The sequence below is a fragment of the Labrus bergylta genome, chromosome 12 (assembly GCF_963930695.1).
Source record: "Labrus bergylta chromosome 12, fLabBer1.1, whole genome shotgun sequence".
Classification (NCBI taxonomy): Eukaryota; Metazoa; Chordata; class Actinopteri; order Labriformes; family Labridae; genus Labrus; species Labrus bergylta.
The window spans coordinates 12,671,091-12,697,162 of record NC_089206.1 but is presented as its reverse complement, the minus strand read 5'-3'; the positions used below and the strand labels follow the sequence as shown (position 1 = coordinate 12,697,162).

At 38.6% G+C, this 26,072-nt stretch overlaps 2 protein-coding genes across 4 annotated transcripts in view; both read left to right on the top strand.

Moving 5' to 3' along the window:
• Window positions 1-11,951, top strand: part of LOC109980996 (dysbindin domain-containing protein 2) — a 28,777-nt gene extending 16,826 nt beyond the window's left edge. For 2 of the 3 annotated variants that reach the window (XM_065960915.1, XM_020629602.3), the window contains exons 2-4: window positions 7,164-7,313; window positions 7,753-7,902; window positions 8,478-11,951. In XM_065960915.1, coding sequence (XP_065816987.1) covers window positions 7,164-7,313; window positions 7,753-7,902; window positions 8,478-8,797 — 620 coding nt within the window. In that variant the 3' untranslated portion in view covers window positions 8,798-11,951. The remainder of the gene's footprint in view (window positions 1-7,163; window positions 7,314-7,752; window positions 7,903-8,477) is intronic. The other variant, XM_065960916.1, reaches the window with a different exon arrangement.
• Window positions 11,952-14,911: 2,960 nt separating this feature from the next.
• Window positions 14,912-25,849, top strand: cdh26.1 (cadherin 26, tandem duplicate 1). Its single transcript, XM_029276577.2, has 19 exons — window positions 14,912-15,009; window positions 17,036-17,092; window positions 17,582-17,674; window positions 17,774-17,929; window positions 18,032-18,179; window positions 18,355-18,524; window positions 18,646-18,774; window positions 18,863-19,048; window positions 19,174-19,442; window positions 19,690-19,838; window positions 19,961-20,191; window positions 20,289-20,510; window positions 21,582-21,700; window positions 21,839-21,913; window positions 22,849-22,914; window positions 23,068-23,142; window positions 24,247-24,285; window positions 24,470-24,538; window positions 25,042-25,849. The coding sequence occupies exons 1-19, from the start codon at window positions 14,983-14,985 to the stop codon at window positions 25,249-25,251; spliced, it is 2,490 nt and encodes an 829-aa protein (XP_029132410.1). The 5' UTR covers window positions 14,912-14,982; the 3' UTR covers window positions 25,252-25,849.
• Window positions 25,850-26,072: the final 223 nt, after the last annotated feature.

Genomic DNA, 26,072 nt, shown 5'->3' with positions numbered 1-26,072 from the left:
TTATTATATAATCTATAACTAGTAACTATCATGCATGCATTGTTGGCTAAACTGCATGGCTGTCATTGGGCCATGTTATTGAAATCTCTACCCCAAGGATTTGTTATGTAACTACAAACTTAAAAACTCTAAATTGCACATTTAGAATAATCCTTTCATTTCTTATTTCTCTCCTTTTTATGAGGCTAGGGTCAGACTTGAAACAAACCCAACAAAAAATGCAGTACAGCTCTTAATTGTTCAAAGTAATAATAACAGCCAGAGGCCATGTCTGTTTCAACTAAATTAGCCTGACAGCCTAGTTGGTGGTACAGCACTGCAAGATGCACACAAGGTTTAATCACTTTGAAGGGATAACGACTGCTTCTCAGAGGCTGACTAGGCTAACGGAAGGTCTTTATATAGACGCAGGAAAGACTCACTGGTAGCTGCTGTCAAAAGAAAACAGTGTCTTGCTTTTTGACTGAACTCGTGATCTCACATGAGCTGTTTTTAGTGTAGAATGAATCAGTTACTTCACTACTTGCTGTTTTAATTAATTTGTTTCAGTGCTGGGGTCTCATATGAGTGTTAGGTAATGTCTCTACACCATAGCGTTAGAGCACTACATTATGAGATCTATGGAGGGGGACTAAAAGCCCTCTTTTGATTGACCCGAATAAGAGGCTGTGGGCACGGATGGAGGTCATGTTTGCATTTAGCCCTGAGTGAAGAGCTTTAATGGCTTTGGGAAGGGGAATGGCCTGGGAATACTCTAGCTGAATAGATACTTATGGAGCTGGTGGTCAGACAGGGTTCAAGATACAATCACAGCATTGGGGATCATCGTAAGCTGAATATGAGAGTGATGTAATGACACTAATTCTGGCTTAATTCAAATTATGTGCTACTTAATATCTTGCAGTGTGACGTAGTACGACAATGATGGGGGTGAGCGTTGTAGAAAGAGGTAGGGCATTGGTACAATAAACAGCCTGTCTGGATAGTACTACATGGCGGTGTGAATAGTGATATGGATTTGTGTTTATGTGTGTGTGTGTGTGTGGAGGGAGGGTGCTGGGGGGAGTTGACGTTGTGGTGCAGTGTTCTCACTCATAAATGATTTATGCTTGATGGACTGCTGTGGCTATGAGGGTAGCAGCAGCGAGCGATTGGCTCAGTAAATAAAAGCAGTAATACCTAAAACATGATGAGAGTGTATACTGCTGTGCAGTGGGTGACACCATCATCAGACCCAAAGGGGGGACTAGGAGCTGCAAGAGAGGAGGGGAGGAGTTTGAGATAGATGGGCTGTCAAATGTGACTGGCCATGCAGTGCTTACTAGCTCTCCTTCTCACACACACACACACACACACACACAGACACCCAGCCTCTCTGTTCACTGCGAACAGAAAGATGATCATGGGATTTACTTTCTGCTCGCCTCACGGGGATTGAATGCTTCAGCATGTGACTCTTTGGTTCAAAAGGAACATTTGTTCCCACTCTTAGCAGTTCCCAGGAGCCTTGATGTATGACTGCAACACTACGCAGACGCCTGAAGAATAATCAGAAGGATGAAAAAAATCATGTGATTAAGCTCAACCGTCCTGGCTCTGTTACGCCCAACCTGACATCCTCTGACACACACACGCGCACACACACACACACACACACACACACACACACACACACACACACACACACACCTCTTGATCTGTTTAAAAATCCATGTCAGAGAGAAGTGTTGATGATCTGATCAAAGTGCAGGAATGGAAATGTCTGTCAAAAAAAAATGAACACTACATATGAGATATATAGAAAAGAAAAAAAATGCACAGAAACTGCATGGCGTCACTACACCCTTGGATTTGTCAGTGTGAGCCTTAGCTGAGGCAAGCAAACCCAGCAAAGCCCTTTGCCTCAAAACTCTGACTCTACAGTTACTTTATACCAGGAATAATGCAAAGCAGGCTCATGTTACATAACAACACACTCCCCTCTCTATGTCAGCCATCCTTCCTCCTTTTTCTTTATTGTTTCTTTATTTCTTTCTTTGTTTCTTTCCCAGCCAACACAATCATCCTACATCCACGTACACACAACCAAGCCAGTAAGCTGTGCAGTCATGCACTGCAAAGCAGTTTGAGTCCACTGTTGTCGGATGTGCAGTGGAAGGATTGTACCACTATTATGTAACTGTAAGCCCTAGGTAATTATGGTTCAGTGTAGGCTGAGATGGAGCAGGGATTTCTGGGTAGGGGGCATAGGTCCCGTCACAGATCAGAAGCGCGAAGGAAATTCAAAGGACAGCTCTGGAGGTCTAAAACATGAGTCCTTTTTCTTAAAGTCAGCCGTGTGTTGGTATTAACAAAATAACTTTGACTTTTTCCTGCCTTAAGAATAAATGAGCAAAATGCGATTACACCATAAGTTCAATAATTCATTTGTACAGAGATTTTTAATCATGCTAGGCCTGTCAGAATCAGGACATCTCTACAGTGTCATGAAGCTGCATGTGTACATGAGTTGAGAGAGTATCTTTTGTAGCCATTACACCAAGTCAAATTCCTTGTATATGTAAATTTCCTTTGCAATAAAAAAAAACCGATTCTGATTCTGAAAACCAGATACACAAGCAAAGGGGAAATAGTCAATCAAAATGTGTGTCAGCTTTATCATAAAGCTCCGATGTGCCTGACTTGCTAGTTTTTAACAGACAGCGTCGGCAGGGCATCGTTTCCAAAGGCTTACATGATGTACTGTATGCCCAACAAGGCTAAGAAAGAAAATGAGCACAATAACAGTGAACTGTGTAGGGCAATAGCTGCCCAGTGTTGACTGTTTATATTGTAAATGAATTGTAATAAAATGGAGCATGCTGACGGCACGTTGTTAAAAATGGTGACTTCACTGTACTTAAATATGAAGAATGTCTGTTTTTGCACTGGCTCTTCTTGGACTGTCAGAACTAAACAAAGTTCAAGCATGTTTTCCAGGGCCTCAGCTTCAAACCAAATCAGAAAAAGGAAACACTTCCTTAGATTTGTCAGTAATCCAGGCTTAAATGTGAATGGGAGACAAATTGGGTATTCTCAAATTTTGGTGCTGATGATTTAACACCCTGAGGTTGAGAACTTACAATGATTCTATATGGTAAAACATCAGTCTTGGGGAAACACCTTGACAAACTTTGTCTTTGAAGTTATGGTGGTCCAAGACCTGAGGGTATGTTTGAACAGACCTTGTGTTTCAGTGTCAGCCATGAAAGGAGCTGTTTCAGTTCCCTAAATGAAAAGAAAATGAGGTTCATTTCTTATTTCATGATCTCCTTTGCAAAGGCTCGATTGGCATGAGATGTTAGACACTGACACGCTCACTTTTTGATGACAGTCATACCATAAAATTCAGACTGGCTTTCTTCTCAAATCATATAGATTTTTAAGTTTTGAGTCAAGTGGAGTGTAAGCAGTCAAGCACTATACACATAATACCAATGGTCTTATCTGTATTCTTGTCCATTTTGTTCTCTGTTATTTTAATTATTTCCTTCTCTTTTGTAGGCTTTCTCTTGATACCCTCATGCCAACACTTGCCTAACAAAGAAACAGTACAGAATCACAGCTTTTCTTTGTTTCTTGACCCACCTACAGTAAACTCTTTCCATGTGACCTGTATTTTATAGTCTACATGAGCATTAAGCAGCAGCCTGAAAACTGAATGCGTAGCCTCTTTAAACACAAGAATTGTTTTCATCAGACTTTGTGCTCACTCACCCTTGCACTCGCTTGTCTTGAAAATCAGTTTAACTCTCTAGCTTAAGGTTATTCATTGTGCAAAAATGCTTTTTGTTTCACACATACTTGGGACTGCTTCTGGAAGGCTTAAGCTTATATACTCGTCATGCGCAAAGAACATTGAATCTGTGATTAAACGTTGGGAAAATACTTCACTCAATTTGCCCAAAAAGCCCCACAAAGATGGTTGGCAGCGAATAACCTCTGTCAAAAACAGGGGGCTCCCCGAACCGCTTATGAGCACCAGTTGGGTCTCTCACAGAGCATGGTAGAAATGTAACCCCGGCCAATTTGCATGGAGACGTCCCACACATCTTCCACAGCAGGGTGGAAGAAACCTCAGAGGTTATGCGGATGAGTCAGTCTTTAACATACATGCTTTTCTCCCACATAGAGGCAGACAGATGGAGAAGTGCAGCTGAACGGGTGTGCGTGTTTGCGTGGGCTGGATATGTCCACTGGCTAGCTCGACTTGAGTAGTGAAAAAATTAGAAGTACTCACAGAGAGAAAATGAAAAGCCCATATGGCCAGAAAAACAGTTTACATAAGCTCTGTAGTTTCATCGTCATCAGACGCCTTATTAGTGTAGCACCCTATACACATGTTTACTACTCCCGAGCTTCTTAATGAAGCAAGGGTTAGCATGTTAGCATCGTGCTCGAGCAGCATGATTTTACATTGGATTATGCAGCACAAGATGCACGTCATGTAAACAAACAGACAGAGCTTCACATAAACACACAATAAGACATGCTCACACACAAAGCTGTTCTACCCTGCTGGCTCATGTTATACACTGCCACCGCTTTGTCCCTCCATTCTGCCTCTGTGCGTTACACATTGCAAACGAAAAGTAAAGGGGGCATAAACATCCTGGTAATGTATAGGGGGGTCTCTTTCTTTAGTTGTGGGCTAAAGGTGTTTGTCTATCATTGTATATATAGTATGTAGAGAGTTAAAAGAAAAGATATTACTCACTTTACAATTCATCTGCAACTATTATCCACAAATTATTTGCTACTTTACTGTAAAACAGCTTTAGAAAATGGAGGGTCTACGTTCTCTAATAAGATGAAGCGGTGCTGTTTCTTGTCTAAGAATGATTGCATTATTCCTGCTCGGTCAAACAAAGGAGGCCATCTACGTAATTTGGGGAAATAATGGCATTGCAATTACGATTTTTTTGTGCAACGGAAAGTTCACCAATGCATCAGTGAGCTGAAACTATGAATATCAGTTCAGTACAATTCAGTATAAAAAAATCACAGTTACTTATCCGACAGTATATGTCACTATTTCTTGTTTAGATGTATTAGTTCATTTGGCATCATTCACATTTATTTATAGACACTGTTTTGTAGCATCACTGACACTTTCATGAAATTTGTATTTTGAAAGTTACTTCTGCAATTTAAAAAAAAAAAAAAAAACACCAGAAAGGAAATGAACCACAGAGTTGTTTGGCGCCTCCACACAAAGCCTGAATGTCACAATAAAGGGTCATCAGGAGTGCATGAGAGAAACAAACAAACCTCCAGGGCTGTGGAGGCGTGACTGGCTAGGTCTCCAGAGCTGTCTGAAGACTTTTTGTGTTTATTAAAAAATAAAAAATAAATGTAAAAAATAGCGCAGACAATTTCTGTAGAAGAAGTAAAACGAATGCTGTTACTGTGCCTGTTAGATCCATCTTCTGACATCTTGTAAACTTGTTAGTCATGGAAGCTTGTTGGTATGTAAAACTCGTACTAAAACTCATACTCACAGATACATGCAAAAAAACACGCTATGACTGATGTGACCATGCTCATTTGCATGGATGCATCCTGGCACAGAAACACACCACACACACATTTTTAAAACACTGGTGACATGAGTCAAAGTGTCAGTTCATGGAGCCCAGTGGGAGAAAGCACAATGTGTGCTTAGGAGGATGTAGCACAGTTACACAACCAGAAGTAGAGGTCGATGCAGTACATCACATATTTCTGGCTAGGTTTTACTTTTACTAACTACAATCACCAGCGATGCCTCAAGAAATATCATAGAGATAAGATAAGAGGACAAATGCTTAAAATAACCCTTGGCAACATACCAAACTACCAAACACTTTTTATTCTGTCGCACCAACCAACTTCTCTCATCACATGAACTGTAAAGTACTGTTAATGGATGTTTGTCTGCAAAACATTCAATTAGACATACTTTATGGAAACATGCTAAGCCATCAGCAGACATTTTCAAACCCTTCGATACTGCCTGCTGTAATATAAATATGTAACATATGATTTGCAAAGGGGAGTAATGTTGACATCAAATTGAAAAGATGAAAACTAAAAAAAATCCTTACAAACAATGAATGGTTTGGATGAATCATTTTTAAGAAGTGGAGTTTAATGCATTTAATTCAAAGTCATTTACTTTGATAATGTGATAGCACATTTGATGCCTGCAGTACAAATCTGCATCTGGTATCAAATTAATATTTCAAACTGCATGTGTGTTCCTTATTTCCTCAAGGGATCAGACTTTTATTTTCAGAAAACATAAAGCCAAAGCTGTCTAAAAGGAATGTGGGAAGATTAATTTATAGAAAGAGTGAATGAATAGAAGACACATGTAGATAAATAATATGCTGAGACTCCTAGACAGATAACTAATACGATCATGACAATCATTTACTTTATTTTGTCGGCGACTCTAAGAGCCTGTCTGCTTATTAACGAAATCCAAATATTTTCTTTTATCATCAGCTCGTTAAACACTGACAGCTCTTGACAGATGATAAGAAAAAGTATGAAGCTTAATAGGGGAGTAGACTACACTTTCTCTCAGGTAATAAATTAACGGATGATTAGCTTTGAAAGAATGTACTTGTGTATAGTTCATCCAAATCTGGCAACAGTTTAATCCTTTGCTTTCTTTAAGAGGCTGCCAAAGAGTAGTAGACGAACACAAACATCTCCACCTTCCTTTACCCGACAGTTTCTTAAAACGTGATTTTTAATTTGATTCCTATTCTGTGAACATTTTTATAGTTTCGGTAAAATATTATGTGTAATTTGTGTGATTATGCAATAATGAATCGACAGTCCTATAGTTATGGAAGAAAACAGATGATTCTTAGTTCATATAATATATCTCCTGTTTTTTTTCCCTTTGTCATGATGAATTCAAGTTTTTTTAAGGTTTATTTCAGGCTTTTATGCCTTTATTTAGATAGGACAGTGGATAGAGTCAGAAATCAGGGAGAGAGAGAGTGGGGAATGACATGCGGGAAAAGAGCCACAGGTTGGATTGGAACCCGGGCTGGCCACTTGGTGGACTATGGCCTCTGCACATGGGCCCCCCCACTAACCACTATTTTTTATCTTGTTTGGGTGTTTAGCAGAGACGGACAACTCTCAGAGGCTGCTGGACAATGATTCATCACAGCACCTGAAGTCGAGGGAGAGACAGCACTTTTTTGAGGAGGTCTATCAGCATGATTTGGAAAACTATCTGCCTTCTTCTCACCTGCAGATCGACTGCAGGAAACGTGAGTCACTGTTCTGTCTGTTTTGTTTTTTGTTACATGGAAAAAGTACAACATTAAAACCCCTTAAAACAGAGGGAACTCCCTCTGTCGCCCCTCCTGAGACCTCTTTGATTTTTCAATATAAAAGTTTCTTTGGGTTCTTAGTTTCTGAATAAAGGTTCATAGGATGGAGGCTGCCACCTGCAGGCAAATTGGGACATTGTGCTTCGTGAATCGAAAGATGAAATGTCTTAAAATGTTTTTTGCTGTTGTGCTTTTTCTTTCGTAATAACAGAAATTGACAAAGAGATTGAAATCTAAAAGTACAGATTCAGGTTTAGTGACGAAGAATTATATGCCCTGTGATAAACTTTAGAAGGACAACATGTAAATATTCAAATGTTTGGAATTCTTCAAATGACCTAAAATTGTAAATGAATGCTGTTCTGCCTGTACGCAGCCCCCATGGGAAGTATCTCCTCTATGGAGGTGAACGTGGACGTTCTGGAGCAGATGGACCTGATGGACATCTCTGACCAGGAAGCACTCGATGTTTTCCTAAATTCCGGCTCCAGTGCAGATGAAGGACAGCTGGCATCTCCATTACCAGGTGAAAAGATTGACCTACTTGCCACTTTACCTTCATAAAGCCACTTCTCTAACAACACCCACAAGCAGATTTTGCACATCAAGCAACTTCATACAACAATTATTAGAATTAACCCAACACAGCAAGACTTAAAAATATTTTTTTTTTCATTATTTTTAATCTTTTTAATTGAGAAAGAGATTCATTCAAAAAGTGTCCTCTTAATTTTGTATGAATATTTATGCAGAAGTGATTTTAGTCAGTCCTTAAAACAGAAATCCTTAGTCTTATAGGATTAGTAAACTACGGTCTCAAAATTCACCCCCATGAGTCAACTGCAAAAGTATTTAGCAACAGTTTTTTTTAAAGGAAGCAATATAAAATAAATTAAGTATAAGTAAGTATAAGTATTTCCATGAAGACAATTGAGAGTTTTCAACCAGGAATTATTGTTTGTAAACGGAATATCTATTTGCGTCATCCATGCATATTCATTTCATCCATGGAAAGACAGAGCAATGCAGGTGCGTCCTGCTGAAATAATAAGCACTGACAGAGCAGGTGCAAAAGTCCTTTTACTGCTTCCTCTTTTTCAGAGGGTGAAGAAGAAGAAGGAGAAGAAGAAGAAGAAGACGAAGAGGAGGAGGACGATGAAGATGCAGAGGTCGTCTACAGGGAGCGGGCGACTTTAAAACGGCAACAGGAAGTGCAACGCAGCTCTAAATCACGCCTGTCCTCTACATCGTCTGGCTCCTGTGATACCAGCGAGGGTGGAGCCGACACACCCGTGATCCAGTCCGATGACGAAGAAGTTCATGCCGACACTTTGCTGCTCACATCTGTTCCTCACACCAGGGATGAAGAAACAGAGGAGGAAGATGAAGAGGAAAGATGCCGTGGAACAAAATCTTCCTAAAGACTGAACTTGACTCTATTGAGATACAGTCTATCTCTCTGCCACTCTGAAGTCCCCTTTTAAGGAGGAACTCCTAGCTTGGCAGACCTGGCCATGATTTGCTGTCTTTATGAATGTTTTCCTGAGTACATCTTTCCTAATTAATATATATAGTATGTTCCTACAAAAGTACTCTATTTGATGTGACTGTTGAATATCTTGGCAATGATGACATTCATGAGCAAACTAGACGAGTCGTCCCTCTCACAATTATTTACCTTTAATGGTTAAAATAATAAAATAGAATAACTGTCAGCTCAAGTTTTTGTCGTCCTACTGCCTAAGGGAAACCCCTTTCATGCCCATTTTGCACTTGAAAGCACAGGCTATTTGAAGACTGCAGTGCATCTCCTCTTTACTCAAGTAGAAGGACAGAACCAGGCAACGCCACATCGAGTGAAATGTGGATAAAGGAATTCAAATGTATATAACTGCATCTCAAGTCTTAGTACCTTGGATGCTGCTCATCTTATATGGCACTGAGATTAAATAGCATCCCCTTATGAATACAACACCTGCTCTATGGTATTGAAAATGGCTTTGGATTGAGACTGAGAAATATTGACTGCATGGCTTAAACAGTGATCCAGAGGCTCAAAGATACCGTAACTGCTGGAATTATGCATCCTATTGTGTTTCCAGTGGATCTCCATGAGGCGAGCTTTATTTTGTTGACAAAATGTACCGTATCATGACTTTACCGCCATGTGCACGTGCAACTCTTTACAGTGTCATGAATGGAACTGTGTCTGTAAATGCATGCCATGTTGTTCCTGTTTGTCAGTGACTCATTTATTCGTTTTTCAGTTGGGTTGCTTCAAAGCGATACTTAACTGAACTTTGCAGGTGGCCCGTGAACTTTATGCCAAGTTTCATCTATGTTACATGTGACAGGAGTTGAATAAGGCTTCACCTGATCAGCTGAAATGATTTATATGTTTCTTCTGTGTGTGTCTTAGTGTTTGTTTGGATGACTAACGATATGGGTGTGGGTATACAAGGGTGGGGATGGTAAACAATTAAATGTGCTTCAATAGTTGAGCCAACTGCATCGTTCAAAACAACCTTTTTATAGTTTTAATCACGGTGTTCAACTCTTCCTGTATCTGAAAATCTCATGAGAAATGGAATTAAAATGTGACAGGAGTCATTACAGTTGGGTTAACTGTTTGTTTGCCAGTGTGTTCTGATTTTTCACTCACCGGCTCTTGGTTTTCTCTTACACTGCTTCATTTTTTTCCCTCACTACAACAACATTTCCTTCTGTCACTTCTAAAAAATGAGATGAGAATTTCACACGATACCCATAAAGACATCCAAACAGGAATGAACAGGACGACTCACAAATAGCTTCAGAAGGAATTTTCTTCTGAGGCAGTTTTAAGGGGAGGCAGGATTCAATCAGATTGTGTGTGTGCCTTTGTGTGTATGTGTGTGGGGGGATTAAACAGTGTATAATCAAGCTTGCTCTTTAGCTTATGTATCAAGTTCTCAAGCTTACCATCATATAGTTTCCCTTTAATACATGTGATAGGGAGAGAAGAATGTACCTACACACAGGAAAAAAACCATGTCAAAAGTATGAGCAGTACTAACATGTCCTGGCAGCCGTTCCACTCTATAGGTGTTAAGCTTTCAAGTTCTTCTAGTTTTACAACTTTGCCTGATGTTTACTTTAACCTGCATGTTTATTTTTCAACAATAGTTAATCCCTTCCTTTCAGCTGTATCATTTTGACATCTCTCATTTATCATTCGTATTTTGTCCCAGTAACACTCCTTTTGCCTCTGAAGTCATCTAAGTTGATTCTAAATTGAATATATCTAAATTGAGAATGGGATCTGAGAGTACTGAATTCCCCTCCCACAATCCTCCTCAGACAACTTGTTGTTACCTGTAGGTCCCTTCTTTATGGCTTCTTTACATAATAATTGTTGTCATCATAGAAATGGACAAACATGCTAAACATGTTAACTGGTAATGATAACAAATTTTCACATACCAGAAACTAATTGTGCATACCTAAAAAAAACAGAGCAAAGCTATCTATGCAAAATCCTGCAGTTTGACAAGGGGTCCGCTTGAGGCTGGCTCCAAGAGCCCCAGAAGTCACATACACACCTCATTCAAAAAGCCAGTTTTTACAGCAGAAATTAACGCATTTACAGCCTGGTACAAAAAAACAAAATGGTCTGATTAGTTGTCATCCTCATTGGCACACACTGCACAAGGGGTGCTTTTTTTAAATAGTAGTAGTTAACCTGATTGACAGGCGGGCACGATGTGATGGTTTGTCAGGAAACTTAATACCAGCCAAAGCTCCAGCTTTTAGCCAGTCGTTAGGTTGACTGAAAGTTAGGATGAAACAGGATTTCCATGGAGTCTGCTGCAGATGAGCCTCTGGAGCCCCCTGCCATAACAGATGGCTGACATCACTCAGACGCCGATAATATTTACAGTCTATGGTCAGGATTCAGCCACTGAACTCAAATCATGCAAGGAGCTTCAAGGAATTTCTATTAACAGTGATTCTCATAAGCAAGAAAAGATATTTGGCACATTTTGAGTCAAGAAAGTAAAAGAACAAAACATCTGGGTTTAATCATTTTAGGATGGAAATACACCATGCACTAGAGGTGTGAAGATAAAAGGATCCGGATCGGTTACTGATCTTAACATTAAACATTTGAGTGAACTGGTCTGCACAGCCGTGGATCAGTAAAAACAGGCTGCGAACCGGTCAATGGCCTGGTTTTAAAGCTATTTTGGATTCAATTATCAATTTCCATCAGATCAAACCAAATGGTACAGAATCAATGTGCACCAAAGCGTTTTATATTTTAATGAATTGTCCAAAAATTGAATCGTAGCCCTAGAGAATCAGATCTTCTTGTAAAGGAGAGCTATACACCCTAATATTTACCAGATGTGAAATAACTCATGATATATAAAGAATAGCCTATTTTGTAGTTCAATTCTAATTTTATGATTTTTTTTTTTTAAATATACTATGTGTATGGTAACAGTAGTTTCATTTGCATATGCTAAATGTAAAGCAAATTTTAATTCATATATATCGTTTTTTTTGTGCATTTTCCCCAATAAAACCAATGACTCCCAATTGATTTGGATGTGATACAATAATATCAGAATTTGCTGAGAGACATCTCAATCAGTAAAGTAACCAGTAATTAATCTGTCAGAAAAGTACAATGGAGGCACAGCTGCAGAATTTGCCTCTGTGATGTAAAGCAGTTTTGAATATTTAAAAAAAAATGTATTTATTTAAAACTACTTGGATCTACATGTTGGTGAGAGGCCTGTTTGAGACTAAAACAACAGTTTGCAGGTGTGCGTAAACAAAATAATCTAATAGAAGCCACATGCCAACTTAAATGTAAGGAGGGAGGAGCTTTCTGTTCAGTCTTCTGCCCAGAGTTTTATTGCTGTGTACCTACAACAGCTGCTGAGTCACTGAGAAATGATTTTGGATTGTATTCTCACAATACAATCTAGCCACAATGACTCAGTGACTAACAAAGCAGGCTATTATTTGTCTTAAAACTTCAACATCTTTCTACTGACTTGTGTAAAACTTGAGGCATTTTTACTTAATAAAAGGTCATTTATGTGATCTTATTTCAATAACTAGAGAGGGAAGTGAACTGTAATGAAATTATTTCATACTTAGAAAGTACATTTTCTTTAGATGCAGTGTTTCCGAGGGGCAGAACATGATGTTATGTGCAAAAGATGAATAACATAAATTGACAGCAAGACAGATATGGTTTTGAATATGTTCTTATATTCATGTTTATTGGGGGCCTGGGTTTGTCCATGTAGACTCGATGCCAACGTCCCAGTGAGATCAGTATCAGGAGTGTGTTCTACCTGCCCTCTGTTCAGCAGCAGACAGCCCCGCAGGGATGCTCTGTGAGTCAGACAGATAAACAAACAAACAAACATCGACACAGTGGTGGTGCTTATACCCGTCTTATTTCAACTTGTTTAAAACTACATGATACGTAAAAGATGTGCAAATCAATGAACAGTGCCGTAACTAAAATAAATCCTGCTCTCAGGTCTGTGACAGCAACATGCCAGACATTCAAGGACTTTACTCAGACATTACACCACTCATCCTGGAATGAAGCTTCTTTGGTACAGTGGCTTTAAAAATAACTAAAAGTAAAAGAAAGTTTTAACTATTGCAGTCAGTCCAAGTTGATGACTTGTGATATTTATAAGACCGACAGGAGGAAATGAAAAGGGCAGCAATGACAGTGTCAAAAACACTTGTAGCGTCTATGGAGCTGTGAAGGTATTTGAAGGCATTCCAAACATAACATCCATCCTTTGTAAATACAGGTGTGCTAATTGTCATGAACACTGAACTACTCTGTCCTTCTCGTATGGCAAGTTCAAGCGGGAATGCCTTATTCATCCCTCTATCTCCATTTCTTGTTTCTGCAATAAGTTGATCAAAAAGAGCGCCGCAGGGATGACGTAACCACAAGTTAGTATCACGCTGGTTCCATCAACAAAAGTCCTATGGATTTTTTTCCCCATCCATTTTTGGAATGTTGCTGAAAATAAGTGACAAAAAAAGTTTGACAATTAGACATTTTCTTCAGCAAGTTAATCTTCACAAGAGGTCAGTACTTTCATAATTTCTGAAGCATAAACGCAATCAGCAAAAGTCAAATGCTGATATCATGCTATAAAGGAAGTAAACCATATGGTCGAGTTACTTCAATATCCTCCCACACCAGGCATCCAACTTTCTTATTTAACACTCTTACCACTTCTATGAAACACTTTCTTCTTTGCCTGACCTGATGAAGTGAGTGGTCATGACTGTGTCAATTGCGAGTTTAAGATCGTGTAGGAGCCATAAATGTAAGTTGATTGTGCATTTGGTGTCATGGGTTGTTTACTGATTTGTTTATTGTTTACGGTCTGCTTGTTACTGGTGGTGGGTGAGTTCACCGGAAATCTCGTGGTGATGGCAGTGATTATATGGGCCGCACTCACCTGTTCACCTGGTTTTTGGCTTGGATGGAGAGAGGGGGTGAGCGTGGGAAGAGACCATTTCTGTTGACCGCCACACTATACTGCACTGCGATCGCAAGTTTATTTGATGATCCGAAGACAGCGTTTGTAGTATCTTGTTTTTGTTTTGGAAGAATAAATGGCGAAAGCATTTTGGATCTGGAAGTCATTTATAACGACAGCGCGTCACAGCTGTTTAGTCCCTCGCGGAAAACTTTTTTGAGGACCTGCAAAGGCCGATATAGTCGCAATAGATGACCAGTAGATGAATGTTCGGCGTGATGTCTTTTGATTTTAGCGACAAACTCTGTAGTACTACTCTGTAGTACTAGTTAGATGGACAAATTGCTTCAAAATTCACAAGTGGGGCACTTCCAGCTGCATTTTATGTCATAGAAAAAAACAACCAGCGCTCTTTCTTTACCACCAGCACAATCGATATCTTGCCTCAATCAGGGAGGTGACCTGATTGAGATGTTGGGATCGCGAAATAACATCTCATTTCTATTATGCACTTCTCAAGAAGTCTTTTCACTCCTTACAATTTAAGTTTATGACCTCTGGCAGCGCCCAAGACAAAACAAAAACTCATTACAAAAAATAATTAAGTAATTGCTTTCTAGTGTTGAATGAAATTCAATGACTCATTTTATAATGATGTGTAATAACAACAAAGAAGAAAAAAATTGAAGAATACAGACAAGACCCAATGGACTCACAAAACTGAGCTGCCCTCTGCCTGTGATGTAGGGCAGACATAAATAAGACATGGTAACCTGAGCTAGAGAGTTGGAGGGTACACCTGAGCCTGTTTTTCAACACAGTCAGAAAGATCAATAAAAGTCCACATGAATATTTTCTATCAAAAAATCCAGTTTGATAGAAAAGTAAATAGGCAGGCAAGTGTAAATAAAGCCAAGACGGAAATGTTACACTGCTAATACCTGTGCATGAACAAATGACCCTTTGTCAACTGCGACGTTGACCTGCTTGCCTCCAGGCAGTTGGGGGTTGTCTTCTGCTTACTATAATAGAGGCTGTGTTTGACTCTGCTGGAGAACTCCCACAAAGGATATCAGGCAGAGAGGACCAAGATGAGGCCCATTTCACTGCTTCTGTTGGTAGGCATGAAATTCTGAATTTTCTACAGTTTTGTATTAATAATTATTTATTCATATATTTGTTTGAAATTCGTACATATACAATAGTGTCATACTGTTCCAACTAACTAACATTAAAAGTAAAAAAAAGGTGACTGCTTAGCTATTGTTTCAATAAAGCTATTAAGGGAAAGTTTTGCTGTTTATGATAAACTTTTCAACTTGGAAATAAAAGGAGAATAACAGGGTTTTAACATGACGAGAATATCAAGTTGCTTCTACTTTAAAGGTTAAAAGGCTGCAGGCAAGTACCTATGGAAGAGACATCAAGTAAAACCAGTTCTTAACATTACATTATGGAAGCACATGAACTACTTGTACTATAAAGTATAACACCACCACATGCAAAAGCTCAAGAAACACATTATAAATTGAGTTGAATAATTGGATTAGGTTTTGATATTTCTGGTTTCCTGTTCTTTAGTTTCCACTCATGATTCTTAAACCCTGTTGTATTTTTAATAACCAACTTACCACTGCTGTCCCACCTTGTGCAGTCAAGCTGCAAGACAGTTCTTCCTGTCTATACATAAAGCTTAAGGCTGTACTGTTAGTTGGGTAGGCAAGACAAGCTAGAAAGGCATTTCTTTGTATCCCCTTTCATACTCGTAACTGCCTAGCCAGAGCTAAATAATGCTACAACAACTTTCACCTAATTAAAAAAAGAGTGTCAAGATATGCCTTTGCATTCAGTTTGGACAAGTTGACAGCAGACTAGTATTCTAAACGAACGCTTATTAATTACCATCAATGTAAGCTCAAAGCTATCTCCTCACACGGGCCACAAACATCCTGCAGGACCCCTTACATCACGGTAAACCCCCTCTTCACCACCCTCCCCTTCAAGTAGACTAAGAACCTCTAACACACTTACAAACAGGCTACGCAAGAGCTTTTTCCCCAGAGCTTTGGACCTGCTGCAAACACACACACACAATAATGGACTCTGTGCAATAACAGACTCTGTGCAATTACTGTCGCGTTTTAACCTCATTGCCCTACATTCTTATTTTTAGAGTATCTATTACATTCTTTTACACATTTTTACGGGTATGACTGTGTATGTGGGAATGGGTGAGATGTGCTTGGCTTGTGTTTGTGTGTGTGTGTGTGTTTGTGTGTGTGTGTGTGTGTGTGTGTGCGCGTGTGTGTGCTGGTGTATGTGTACATATTTTATATAATGCAATTGCCTTGCTCCAACAGAGGTATAACATGCAATGACAATAAATATCTACCACTATCTTATCTTAATAAGAACATAAGAATATGTTTTATGACAGCTTTACACTGCATTCATTAGGAGGGAACAAGCCTTACAGTATAACTTTAATACAAGTCTTCATATTACATTCAAACATTTTTGGATACACCATTAAAATTGTTTGGGTGTTAGGACAGCGTTTGATAAATCCATAGCTCTAATTTTTCTTTAGGTGACAAAAATGCTTCCCTGTGTGTTTTTCCCTGTTACAGAAGGACAGCTTGATAAGGGATGTAATCAACCCCCTGCCCAATGAATTCCTGAATTTGCTTTGCACTCTCTAAAGCCTTTAACAGGATGAGTGGGTATAGAAACTGGAGAATGGCCACTTCTCTATATATGTTATCTCAGAAACATAATACAGTGGCGCAGGTGGAGGGACAATCATATAAAGGAAGACATAAAGCACAACCCTGGTGATAAATAATTGCCAACAGCACTGAAGATCAAAATGACTCTTAATGACAAGATAATAATATATCTCAATTGCAATGCTCCTTAATGTTCAGATTTTTGTTGTTAAAGTGCCTTCTTAGTAACCTCTGTAGTTTATCTGAACAGCCATTTGTGAACTGTTGTTAATATTCACTTAAAATAAAGCCATATTGTTTTGTTTTAAGAGGTGCACGTGAAGCATGATGGGGGATGTTTTAGATTATAAACGAATTTACAGTATTCTGTGTTGCCAAGATTGAGTCTCCCTAATCAGTTTCTTTGTTGTTGTAGGTTGCTTTAACAGCCCTGGCTGAGTCCAACACTGAATACAATAGGCGTGCCAAAAGGGTAACTATTCCTTATTTGGAAAATCTAATCACTAATCTAAAATCTATCTAATCATTAGTTTTTCCTGTAGGATAAAATGAGTGATTACTTAATTATTTGTTGAATATATGATCTGGACTTGTGCTGGACATTTTCTGTAATTTTCGGTAATGTTTGGAGATGCTCATTTCTCCTGTGCTGCTCTATCTTGTGGGGGCCCCCAGGGGTCTATTGTGGGTCCCTTTTTATTCCACCATTCTTACTTGCTTTTTCTTTATGTTGGCTTTGTTGTGCTTTTTTCCAATGTGTGTATTGATGTATGGGTTTTATTGGTTTTGGGTCTTATCTAAAAGTTTGTTTGCTTTTATTTATTTGTATTATTTGTCTATTTGTGTATTTGTTTTTACAATTTTGCCCTGTTTGAATTGTAAAGTACTTTGTAACTTGCAAAGTGCTGTATTAATAAAGTTATTATTATTATAACTATTATCTGCATTGTGGTATAAACAGGAGCTTTTAGTGCGCTCTAAAAGAAGATGGGTTTTGTCCACGATTGAACTAGAAGAAGAGGATAAAGGACCATACCCAAAACCAATTTCCAAGGTGACATCATTTTGTGCATGAAATCATTTTGGTGGCTCGATTTTTGCTTCAATCAAAGGAGGACACAATAATCGTCAATGGTTTGTGTCTTGACACTAGATGTTTAATAACATGTCGGGGGACCACCACGAGTTCCATATAAGTGGAATGGGTGTGGATGAGCCTCCACTCGGAGTTTTTGAGATCGATAAGGTCACCGGAGACGTTTTTGCCAATAGAGCTTTGGACAGAGAGAAGTACCCAAAACCCTTTCATGTGAGCTTACATGTATACTAATAACTAATAACAATGACAAATTCATTATGTATTGCTCTTTAGCCTGTACAAATCATTTGACATGAGAACCTATCCCAACAGATCAAGTTTGACATCATACACCAACACACAAGAAACCGATTGGACAAGGTACTAGCTTTTGATGTGGAGCTTAAAGACATCAATGACAACGCGCCTGAATTTGTCCCTCCTCAAATAACTGAACAGGTGAAGGAAAGTACACGTGGAAGTGAGTATACAGTTGTTAAATAACTCAAAATGTGTATGTTTTTTTTTTTCAGATTAGTAGACTTTTTTTTTCCTACAGTCCCTGAATATTACTCATTTATTTACTTACTTATTTACCATTCTTTGTTTTCTTACAAATGAACTCTTCTTTTCTGTCTCTCCTCATCCTCTTGAAGCATACTTGCCAGTGCTACTGTATGTTCATGACATAGACAAGGAGAACACACCTAACTCGCAAATTTCCGTAAGCGTGATTTCACAGAACCCAACGCAGCCCAAGATTGGTATTCATAAACTCAATACCAAACAGTTCCGACTCACCTTTGACGGATGTTTCGACTATGATGTAAGTGATTTGTGATTCCTACGTACAACGGTGGTTAGGTTGTTAATGCACAAAGAAGCAAATATTTCTTTGTCAGTTTCTTAATAAAAATGTTGAAAAAGTATTTTTATATATATTTCAGAAAGTAAAGAAGTATGAAGTTATTGTCAAAGCAAATGATCATGGAGAAGATATGAAGTCCTCAACGGCTGTCATTACTCTCAATATTGTTGACACAAACACTCATCTACCAACATTCAAAAGCAGGGAGGTATGTTTTGTTTTTATACTTCACTTTAATCATTGCTGTTTTCAGATTGATGCATGATGGTAAAATTGAAACTGTTCTGCATATCTAGTACCGTGGTGAGGTGCAAGAAGCGTCTATCAAGGATGATATCTTGAGAATTGGGGTAGAGGATAAAGACACTCCTAAAACTCCAGGTTGGAATGCCATATATTATTTCATGGAAGGAAATGAGGATGAAAACTACAAGATTGAAACAGACCCTGACACTAATGAGGGAATTCTCAGTGTCATCAAGGTAATCTGCTTTTATCACACTGAAAGAATCTTAACTAATTTAAAGTGTGTCAAATCCAACTTATTTTATAATTAATATAGAAAAGAATCACTCGTGTTTTTTTTTGTTTTTTTGTTTTTTTACAGAAAAAGGATTATGAAAAGACAAACACAGCCAAGCTGAAGGTTGGAGTAAAGAATGCAGAACCCTTAACTATTTGTAAAGATTATAAAGATGATGGCAAAGGAGAAGAGCCTACTGCAGATTCAGTAACCATTGATATCACGGTGATCGATATTAATGACCCACCAGTGTTTGACAAAGATCCAGTTGATGTGTACCAGAAGGAAGAGGAACAGCCAGGAATGGTGCTGTACACACCAACGGTTCATGATGCAGAGGGGAACCTGATCAGGTTGATGTCTACAATGTTTTTGTACTTTATGTTCTCTGAAGTTATTTCTGTAATATGATAAAGCCTGACCTATGCTGTTTGTTTTTTTTTAAAGCGGTTACTGGTATTGATATTTGGAAAAAAAATAATGTTTACTAAAACCCGTCATTTTTGGTTCAGAATGTGTTAAAATTTGGATGTGTAATTGACATTCAGTGTTTTCGCCTTATATGTTCTGCTTCACTTTCTTTTCTCCTCCTTATATTAGATTTGATCTGCTAGAAGATCCAGCTGGCTGGGTAACCATTGATGAAAAAACAGGAACAGTCACATCAACTAAGAAGATGGATAGAGAGTCACCATTTGTTGACAACACGACAAGCATTTACAAAATCCTCATTCGTGCCACAGATGATGGTATGAAGATGCTCAAATTTACAGTAGATTCTCATGAAAAGAAAGCGCAATAAAAGGGAGCACTAGTAAACTACGTGCCGAAATTAATGAACTGATGTTTTATTTATTTGCTTTGTTCTAAGGTAAGCCTCAAGGCACAGGTACATGCACTGTCCGGATCCACCTTAGGGATATTAATGACAATCTACCTCAGCTGGTCAACAAAGGTGTTATTATGTGTGGAAATAAGGTTAGCAAGGTCATGGTGCAAGCCAATGACTCAGACGCCGTTCCTTACAGTGGGCCCTTTACCTTCTCCCTGGGGGGTGATGACAAAGATCTGGCACAGCGATGGAAATTAGACCCTGCAACAGGTAGTTCATTTCTGTTAACCCTCCTTACAAACATAATATTACATTATTCCAAACAAAAAGTAACAATGCATTTCTCTTTACATGCATACTTCACCAGGAGAAGAAGGTGGCCTTGTTAGCCTGAAACAACTTCCCTATGGTAACTACCCAGTGCCCCTACTGATTCAGGACCAACAGAACATGGTTGGACGTGATACTGTGGAAGTGACGGTGTGTGACTGTGGAGAGAAGAATGTTTGCAAAGGCAAAGAGCCACTCTCATCCAGCCTTGGGGCCCCTGGCATTGGACTGATCTTTGTAGGACTCCTCTTATTCTTGTGTGAGTGTGACAAACATAGGCAACATGAACCAATTCATTAAGTTCACGCTCAGAAAACCTGCAAAAATGTGTGCCCTTTCTTTTACCATTAAATGATCAAGTACAGGTAGATTGAATTAACCTAAGTCAAAAATAAAATTGTTCAAGATTGTACGCTCATACTTCCATCATCAGTGATTAAAAGTTGTGGAATATGAAAATATTATCACTTCAACAATACCAATATAATAGCTGGATTAAACCATTAATAGACAATTATAAATCATTTCAAAATATTGAAGTCACAGTCTGTTAATTCAAATTGCATTACTGGATAGCGGAAGCACAACGTGTAGAGAAACAGCCAGAGCTCCACACACACACTTAGACACACACACATACAGTGATGTTGTTTAATAACATGTTCTATACTTACTTACTTAAAGACCAGTTACTAGTATTTTTTAAGCCAGAGAAAACCAAAATCCACAGTAAACTACTAAATATTGTGATATAGGGCTTATGTTCATAATTGTAAGCATCTTAACGGTATTAGAAATTACATTAAATACAAATTTAAAATATTGCCATTTCTGTAAACTTCAGTGCTATTTGGATGAAGTTACGAACAAATGTTTATACTGTGATTCAAACAAAAGTGACATCCAGCTATATGGCTATTTGCTGTGAATGAGCAAACTGTAATGAGTGAAAAAAGTGTTGACAGCCACAGTGACAACTCACTCTCTTCAAGTGTTGACTGGCCTTATCCGTTTTTGGCTGGGGGGTAATCCTGTTGATAATCTATTTTCAGTGGCTGGTGTTTTGAATAGGCAGGGAAAGTTTGGCAAAGTAATAGTACACAACGAGTTGACAGTACAGAGCCATAGTGGAGTTTTTCGTTGGCTCCTCAATGGTGATATTAAGGAATGATTATTAATTAAGATTCATTCTTTTCCCACCAAGCTCTATCTAACCAGTTCAGAGACCTTCTCCAATTCAAACAACCAGCACCTATCTTACTCAGGTGTTATTCTTATGAAAACATACAATTTGACCTCTGTTCTTATATGTTTGGATGTGTGTCTGCAGTACTGCTACTCATTATTATGTGTCAGTGTGGAAAGAAGTTCACCATCCCCACTGCAGAGGATGAGGGTAACCAGACCCTCATCAAGTATAACCAAGAAGGAGGAGGCTCTGAATGCAAGGTCTGTTTGACATGTTGTGTGTGGATATTAAAGAAAGTAGGTCTGTGACAGTATGCTATAATATTGTACTTATCCACAATTTTCATATGTATTTATTTGTTTGTGGGGGTTTACCTTTTTTTATCTCTTCTCTGCCAGTCTGCGCCCACTCTGCCTCTGACACCAACACGCAATGAGGCTGTGACAGACGGTATAAAACTGGGCACCAAACAGGTACTCACCCTCTGCCCTTCAACCTATTTGTGGGTGGCCTTTTTTTTAGAGGCAGGCCTTAGGTGTTTCAGTTATGTGACAGATTAAGCTTTGAGGGTATTACACAGGAGTTACATAAATAAAACAGCCAGAGTTTGTCAGAAAAGGTTACACCTAATCTTGCTGAAACAAAAGAGTGACAGCTATAATCCAGTCACTCTGTCTTCTTTTCTTTGTCCTTCTACCTGGGGTGATGACAGATGGGCAGAGCTGCAACCTAAGATGTGGTTGAGATGTTTGTTGTGCACACATTTATGGCATAAATTACAGGGTTTGTGCAACAGGTTTAACTTTAATAGTAGCATGACACAATGCAAGAAAAAGCCTTTGATTTACTGAAGTACCAGCAAAGATGGATTACTTTATTTATTGTGGAAATACTAATCACATTTACTGCAACTACTTCTGAATGTTAGATGAGAGGATTGTGGTACACCAGCTAAGTTTCAGTAGAGTATTGAATGTATGTATGATGATTAGGTTTATGGAAATGTGAAGTTTAGCACTAAAATCTGAATATAAATACAAATATGAATTATTTTTCAACTTTAATTATTTTTTTTATTTTTTATTTTTTGGGGGGGTTGCAAAGGCTTTTTTTTGGATAGAATTGTGGTTAGAGTAGGACATCGATGAGAAAGATCGGGGAATGACAAATGGGAAAAGAGCTGCAAGTCACACTTGAATCCAGGCAGTCCGTATGAGGCGTGACCTAACCGCTAGGCCATCTGCGCCCTGGATTCTAGATTTATTTACAAAAGTTAAACTTACGCTGCATTTCCCTTTTCAGACATTTTAAGATAAGATTTTTGGTAAATGCTGTCAACACAAACACACAGCCACTTTTACTGGGTTCTGATTGTAAGGTTGCTTTTAAATTTGCTTGACTCTCCTAGATGTCCCAAACGGCTCCAGTAATGACCCAGGACATGGATACATACAACAGCTATGGACAAACCATGGTAAGCCACAGGGAAAAAGACTTAAAAGGTTTAGAGGCCTGTTTAAAGCAGTAGGATGAATCCAAATAATAAAGTTAACTTGCTTAGTGGTGCGTGTCTGTACTTGTCCTTTACTACACTCCCTGATTTGACCTTAATGTCATTCTCTTACAGATTAACAGTCACATGAGCTCAATGACCATGCAACATCAAAGAGACACTCTGAGGAGCCAAGGAGGTCAGAACATGGTGAGTGACCTCAGCTGTGACTACAATAGCTGTTACATTTCACTGCTGATTATTACATGTCATTTGGAAGGTCCGCTGCATTCTTAGGTTAATTTTCAATCGGCACACTGCCTGTTTAAATACACAAGGGGGCGCCACAGCCTAGATTTTAAAGCTATAATAGCAACCCCTTTATATACAAAATACTGTGTACTCACTGCGGTAAAGAAGAAAACTCCAGGTACATCCAAGGGGCTCTTGAAGCAAAGTTAAAGTCAAATATATCAGCTAGGAAGACATTGGGGTAACGTCATGCACACTCGCACTGAGCCAAGGATGTGGTTAGAATGGCTTTATTGGTTTAAGGCACATCACCCTAAACCAATCAAGGCATTTTAACCACATCCTAAGATTTGTGTGAGTGAGCTTGAAGTAAGCTCAAAGGCTTCCCCCTCCCTCTGGATAGCAAAATGGTTTCCAAAATAAAACATTTTTATTTCAAATGTTTAATGAAAGGCTGTGTGAACTTGGCAGTAAAAGTGAAGGACATATCCAAAACTGTTTCACTTCAGTGTACAATGTTACAATTCACATTTATCGCAGATGCTTTTATCCAAAGCGATGTACATCAGAGAGTAAGTACAACACTAATCCATAGATACACTGCCCCCAAGCAGCGGGAGCAATGCAGGGTTAACTGTCTTGCCCAAGGACACATCAGACATGTTGCTCAGCTGGGGATTGAACCCTCGAGCTTCCGGATGAGAGGTGAAGACTCTACCAACTGAGCCACAGCCACCTGCTTTCTGCTGTCACTGATGTTTATTGAATTGTGATGTTTTTTTGGTATTTTGCCCATAAAAAATATAGTTTTTTACCAGGCATAACTGACATTTATGCTTAGACAGTGAATATTATTTGGGTTACACCGAAAGCTTTTTGTCATTTTTAACCAACTCTTATTGCTATACATTGACTGGATCCTGATAAAGACTAAAACGTTATTATATTGAATAATTATCTATCTTGGGAAATCTTGTTCCAGTGTAAATAACTCCATGAAAATAGAGTTTGTCAGATAAGGTCAAGTGGGGGTACTTACTTTTTAAATTTCACTCATTTCAGTACTCTGAATGGAATACAAGCAGGATAAACACCAACCAGGTAGGAAGTGTGCACCATTAATTTAGCATATTTCAACAAGAAGGTAAGTTTTGACTGCATTGCATACAACTTGCTATGCCTGTTTGTTTAGTATGTGAAGAACAGTATGTTAATTCAACAGTGGAAAGCTTATTCACATCACAGTTTGGCTGCAGAAGCTCACAATCCTTCTCTTTGTGAACAGGGAGGCTCATCGAGATACCACTCTGTCAGCCAGAGGTCAAATCAACACATAGCAGGTCACCTTGACAGGGTAAGAAGCTCTGTGTTATATTAACGCCTTATGAAAGTTTTAACATATAGCATGCCTAATAACTTTGGTGCATGCGGCTCAGGAGGTAGAACAAGTTGTCCGCTAGTCACATAGTAGAGAATCTTTCATTTACTCTTAAAGAAAGTGCTGTGCCCGACAATATTATGCAAAAAGGCATATTGTTATTTTTTCAATATCTTCAGCCATTTATGCCTCCAGTTTCTGCTGCTACAAGCAGGAAAAACATATGGCAAAAGGCCTTTAATTAAACTTCCTAAAGCTCAAATATGTATAAGGTACCATATATTAAACAAAATAATTTATCACTGCATCTGTTTGAAGGCATCAAAAAGATTAAGTGCTCGGATCAAACCAAGTTTCCCCCTTGGAATGATTATAGCGTTTCTGATTCTGGTGCTGACTGTCTTTATAGATTTGTTGAGGTATGATTTTGTTTAATACAAAATGACCAAGAAGTCTTTTTTGCCTCGTCAATCCCTCAGAGACTGCACACCATTAATGGAAACCAGGCACACCACCCAGTGTACCAACTCCATAACTACACCTATGAGGGACAAGGAAGCAGAGCCGAGTCTCTGGATGGGCTTTCTCTCAGCAACCATGGAGACGATCTGAACTTTCTGAATGATTTGGGACCGAAGTTCAAGACATTAGGAGGCATCATGCATCAGACAATTCAAGAAAAGAGATAAGGCTTCAAAAGGCACGGCTCATCTTGAGTTTTTTTTATGTTGACCAATTATTTTTGCTCCACATTTGAGATGTACATATATGACTTTACTATTGGAGGGATTGTTTTTTATTTGTACTTAACAATTTAAATGATATTATGGATTGGTATCCAATGGATTATCCAGAAGAAGTTGTACTTTGCTTCCTTGGACTTTGAGTTAAAGCACTGCACTAACTGTTATGCTCTGGTAATTTTGAAAACTTTGGCAGGTTTTGGCAGGGACTGGGTGTGTATGGTTATGTGTTTTTTTTACAATTCTTTTCACTTCCTTGGCAGTGCCTGCTGCCACATAGCAGTGCATTGGACAGCACATCATTTCTAGCTTTTGAAGTTTATTCGTGGCAGTATTATTTAGATTTTTAAAAGTCTGCATTTATCTGTGTGAAAGGTCCATAATCAAAGGACACTCTGCTTTAGAAGATCTCTTAAAAAGGACTGACAGGAATGTGAATTGTCAGAAATCCTTTTTGTTCAATAGTGACTGGATAGTGCATTTGTCCTTGTGGTTGTTAATCTTCTGTTCATATGGCGGTATGGATTAAACTTGCTTTTCATGGCTTTGTTTTGCTTTGTTTTTCCTATGAGCATTTGTTTCAGTGGTCTTCAACATGCATCCTTTTAAAAACTAAATATAATTTTTGGGAAGACGGGGTGAAATCGTTTTACAAGTTGGATATTTTTACAAATAGGATCAATAAATGGAATCAATTAAAATAAAATCAAGGAAAACTAAAACTTTACAAAGGTAGTTGGATCAATGATTTCAATGATTTCTTTCCC